The 5,404-nt window shown below is 39.2% G+C and overlaps 1 protein-coding gene across 2 annotated transcripts in view; it reads left to right on the plus strand.

Moving 5' to 3' along the window:
* Positions 1-5,404, plus strand: part of LOC106882355 (cleavage stimulation factor subunit 1) — a 59,503-nt gene that overhangs the window by 2,248 nt on the left and 51,851 nt on the right. The window contains exon 2 of one of the 2 annotated variants that reach the window (XM_052977016.1): positions 1,432-1,499. The exons of the other annotated variant lie outside the window; for it this stretch is intronic. Coding sequence (XP_052832976.1) covers positions 1,432-1,499 — 68 coding nt within the window. The remainder of the gene's footprint in view (positions 1-1,431; positions 1,500-5,404) is intronic. 2 annotated transcript variants of the gene reach the window in all.

The raw sequence follows: 5,404 nt of genomic DNA on the forward strand, positions 1-5,404 counted from the left end.
GCATGCATGCTGCCTTTGATCAGATCTTCACTATGACACCATGAACACGTTGAAATTATATTTGCAATCATATAAATCACTTTGAATATTATTTTATCAAGTTTAAAGTCATTTCTCTTTTTCCCTAAACCATTTACCATTTCTGCAGTGTCCCCTGCCTCCCTTGATGCCCTGAACACATGCTTATTTTGTTTAATGGTTAATACAGCTCTGTAAATGAATATTTTGGGGGGATTTAGACTTCACACAGATTTTTGTTCTGTCAACCAACCAAGCATTTTGTTGTTACAAGCAAATCCACCAAAACATTCTTACCTCATTTCTCTCTAACTCTTGTCAACCTTTTGTTTTCAAGACTCCTGTTACACTACCATTAATCCTTTAGCATTTAAACCAGCCATATCAGGTGGCCCAAATATGATTCTTGTTTTATGTTGATCCCAGTCAGATCTGACCTCCCACACTTACCCTACAATGTCATTCTAAAAATAACTTGTCACATGATCAATATCTCAAAGCCACAAGACAAGCCAGGATTAATTGAAAGCAGTGTGAACAGATAAGCATTACATTTGACATCGTAATCTGAATGCTAAGGGGTTAAGCATCATGGAACCTACCCTTCCCAAGGAGACAGAAACTTTTGATGCTAGTAGAAAGAATAGATCCCTAAACTTCTTTTTTACCTTGCTCCTCTGACTCTGGCAAATATACTCTCAGGAGATGAATTCTTTGTTTTTTTTTCTTTTATTTTTATCTTTTACTTCTTTCAGTCATTAGACAGTGGCCATGCTGGAGCAACACACTGAAGAATTTTAGTTGACAGAATTGACCCTAGTACTTAATATTTTTTTTTTTTTGTAAAGCCTGGTACTTATTCTATCAGTTTTTTTTGCTGAACCGCTAAGTTATGGGGGTATAAACACACCAATATTGGTTGTCAAGCACTGAATGCAATTTTGATCAGTCACGAGGCTATTTATTTACAGCTGAGTGGACTGAAGCAACATGAAATGGAGGGTTTTGCTCAAGAACACACTGCACTGCACAGTTCAGGAATCGAAACCACAATCTTACAATCATGAAAGTAACACATTAACCTCGAGGCCATATGCTTTCACTTGGGAGTACTCACCTTCACGGTTAATTAGGTCACCTAGGTAACAAAAGCCATCATCTACTTCTAGGGAGTTTTCTGAGAATTTCAAGGAATTCATCTCAACTGTAACCTTTCTGCTAACTACTGCTATGCATCTGTCACTTAAGAAGTTGCCCCCTCCCTCTCAACCTGCCTGTGATCCCATTACAGCCCCTTCTACACATGTGTGTGTGTGTGTGCATTCACAGACATATATGTGTGTGTGTGTATATATATATATATATATATATATATACAATATATTCTTTTATATTTTCTTTTATTTGTTTCAGTCATGTGACTGCGGCCATGCTGGAGCACAGTCGTTAGTGGAGCAAATCGACCCCAGGACTTATTCTTTGTAAGCCTAGTACTTATTCTATCAGTCTCTTTTGCTGAACCGCTAAGTTACGGGGACATAAACACACCAACATCGGATTCAGCAATGGTGGTGGGGACAAATGCACACACACACACACACATATATATATACGACAGGCTTCTTTCAGTTTCCGTCTACCAAATCCACTCACAAGGCTTTAATCAACCCAAGGCTATAGTAGAAGACACTTGCCCAAGGTGCTATGCAGTGGTACTGAACCCAGAACCACGTGGTTGGTAAACAAGCTATTTACGACACAGCCATTCCTGTGCCTATATATTTCTTTTACATGTTTCAGTCATTTGACAGTAGCCATGATGGAGCACTCCAGGACTTATTCTTTGCAAGCCTAATACTTATTCTATCGATCTCGGTTGCTGAACTGCTAAGTTACGGAGACGTAAACACACCAACATCAGTTGTCAAGTGGTGATGAGGGGTACAAACACAGGCACAAATGCACACATACATAAATATATATACATATATACGACGGGCTTCTTTCAGTTTCCGTCAACCAAATCCACTCACAAAGCTTTGGTTGACCCAAAGCTATAGAAGACACTTGCCCTAGGTGCCATGCAGTGGGACTGAAGCTAGGACCATGTGGTTGGGAGGCAAACTTCTTACCACACAGCTCTGCCTACAAATGTGTATGGGTGTGAGTGTGTGTGTGTGTGTGTGTGTGTGTGTGTGTGTGTGTGTGTGTGTGTGTGTGTGTGTGTGTGTGTGTGTGTGTGTGTGTGTGTGTGTGTGTGTGTGTGTGATCAGCTAAGGAATTATCATTATTCTTATATTTTACAACCTCCGCCTCAGTGAGGGCGGAGGTATTGTTTTCAGTCATGTTTGTTTGTTTGTTTGTTTATTTGTTTGACCATGGACAAGATATCTGAAGAACTGCTGGATGGATTTGGATGAAACTCTCAGGGATGTTTGGCTTCGTGACTGGCACGAACTAATTAGATTTTGGGATCAATCTGGTACAGCACAAGGATTCTGGATTATTTTCCCTGTTTTTTTATTTAATTTTTGAGCGCGGTCGTATTCATTTTTAGTATTCTCATTTGTGAGAGCAGTCAAGTTTATTTCAGATATTCTCATTTTAAAAATCATCTCTGGCTCATCGTTGAGGGGACATTGGTGTTGCCTTGGCAGAGATTTGCGCTCTCTGAGTGCTCTTGTTATTATCTTTATCCTTTTTTGTCTTTTACTTGTTTTAATCATTAGACTCAGGCCATGCTGGGGCACCACCTTGAAGGATTTTAGTTGAACAAATCAATCCCAGTACTTACCTATTAAAGTCTGGTACTTATTCTATTAGTCTGTTTTGCCAAACCGCTAAGTTATGGGAACATAAACACACCAACACCAGTTGTCAGATGGTGGTGGTGAGTGGGGAACAAACAAAGACACACACATGATAGGCTTCTTTCAGTTTCCGTCAACCAAATCCACTCACAAGACTTTAATTAGCCTGAGGCTACAGTGCAAGACATTTGCCCAAGGTGCCACACAGTGGGACTGAACCCAGAACCATGTGCTCAAGAAGCAAGCTTCTTACCCCACAGCCACACCTATTAGTGGCAAAATTTACCAATCACCATAATCCTCATTGACATCATTTTATATCCCATGTCCATGCAGTATGGGTCACAAGGCTCATTACGGGGTCCAAGTCAGTCCTTATATGTAGTTACTTCCCCCCTACATGGGATGGAGACTGCATTATGCTCATCCATTGCAGTTTTTGGTATGGTTTCTAGGGTTGAATTCCCTTGCTAGCAACATCCCATTTACAGTACATATTGTGTGGAATTCATGGCAATCCCAGTCATAGAGGAATTGTCATGTCCACAACAGGACAAAAAGATCCACTAAGTACCAGACTTTAAAAAAAAATGCGTGTTGGGGTCAATTTGTTTGACTAAAACCATTCATGCAGTGCTCCAGCATGGTCATAGCCAAAACAAGTAAAAGAATAAAAGATGAAATAAATTTAATTTTATTTTGAAACCCTTATGTGTGAACATTTCAATTTTTTGTTCCCTGTTTGTGTGCTAATCGTAAAATGTGTACACACACAAGCACAGGTTTGAAGGAACCTTGTTTAATACTCAAAACATACAGGAATGATGGGAGAGGTTAGCTTTAAGGGACCAACCATTTGGACCCAAAATGGTTCCAATAATAGGTGCTTGAGAGGACCCATCAAGCCAAGCACACCCATGCTGGTGGCATGTAAAGAACACCTTTGAAGCATTGGGCCCCATGGAGGCAAAGTGGCTGAGTTCCTTTAGAGTGTCGGGCCTCATGGAGGCAATGACTGCGACCTTTGGCATTATGTCATGCTTGAGAAGAAGACCCATCAAACTGAGCAAAATTGCAGTCATGGCAGATACCAGTGTCATGCAAATTGGCACTCGTGCTGGTGGCACATAAAAGCACCCCAGTGTCACACAAATGGAACCCATGCTGGTGACATGTAAAAGCACCCATTACACTCTCGGAATGGCTGGTGTTAGGAAGGGCATCCAGCTGTAGAAAACCATGCCAACTTAGACTGGAGTCTGGTGCAGCCTTCCAGTGTGCCAGCCCAGTCAAACTGCCCAAACCATGCCAGCATGGACAATAGATGTTAAATGATGATGATGATGATGATGATAAATCAAATACTGCTGTGTAACTAACTTTGATCTGGATTCTAGTAGGGGTAACCATCTACCTCTTCTGCAGAAAGACACCTGTTCTTATCTATCTGTTACACGCTTGCCTCTCAACACCTGGCTTAAACTGACTCCCTGAATACGTCACCTTCATTGATCAAGGAGTTTCATCTTGTGAGACGCTTAGTGGCCTCACTTGTGTCAATGACATAAAAAGCACCCAGTATATTCTGTAAAGTGGTTGATATTAGGAAGGGCATCCAGCCACATACCAAAACAAACAATCAAGCTCAATGTTGTACTCTGGTCTGTTTGACCCATACCAGCATGGAAGATGAGTATTAAATGATAATGCTGATGATATTGATGATGATGATGATGATGACGACAATGAACTCTGAATGTAGAAGCAAACCAGCTTCTCTTAGCCCTTTTATTAACTTAGTTCTGTTAAAAATATATTGCCTTTCTTCCAATCAATATTGAAAAGAATGAAGAATTTGGTAAAATAACTTTGTCATTATTAACCCTTTAGCATTTCAACCAGTCATATCCAGTCCAAATATTCTATCTGTTTTATGTTCAAACTGTTAAAATCTGGTGTCTTATCCCAACCCAACATTGTCATTCTAAAAATGTACAATCACATCATTGAAACCTCAATGTAACAAGATAATGCCTGATTAATCCAAAATACTGCGAATTAAGAATTAAATTTGACAGAATAATCCGAATGCTAAAAGGTTAAGCTGGTTTTTGGAATATAAATTAACACCAATATTTTGAAGGAAAGTGGTGAGCAGGCAGAAGTGTTAGCATGCCAGGCAAAATGCTTAGTGGGGTTTCATCCGTCTTCTGAGTTCAAATTCCACCATAGGGGTCCATACCATGTTGGATAAACATGTTGTTTGTCTTTTGTTTTTGGCTCTGTGTGTGTATATATATATATATATATATATATATATGAAATTTAATAAATGGAGTTATACGCATGTGTTAAATGATTTCTTTTATTTCCGACATATAATTCGGTAAAACATTTGGTAATAATGTCTTATGGTTGAGTTGGTTCTTATGTATTTCCCTGAAGAGATTACATTTTTCTCAACATCACTCATTCCTTTGGAATGAACAAATTGTAATCTTCGAAACATATGTAGGAAATAAAAGAAATCATTTAATACATGCGTATAACTCCATTTATTAAAATTTATATTTATT

This window comes from Octopus bimaculoides, chromosome 26 (assembly GCF_001194135.2).
Source record: "Octopus bimaculoides isolate UCB-OBI-ISO-001 chromosome 26, ASM119413v2, whole genome shotgun sequence".
Classification (NCBI taxonomy): Eukaryota; Metazoa; Mollusca; class Cephalopoda; order Octopoda; family Octopodidae; genus Octopus; species Octopus bimaculoides.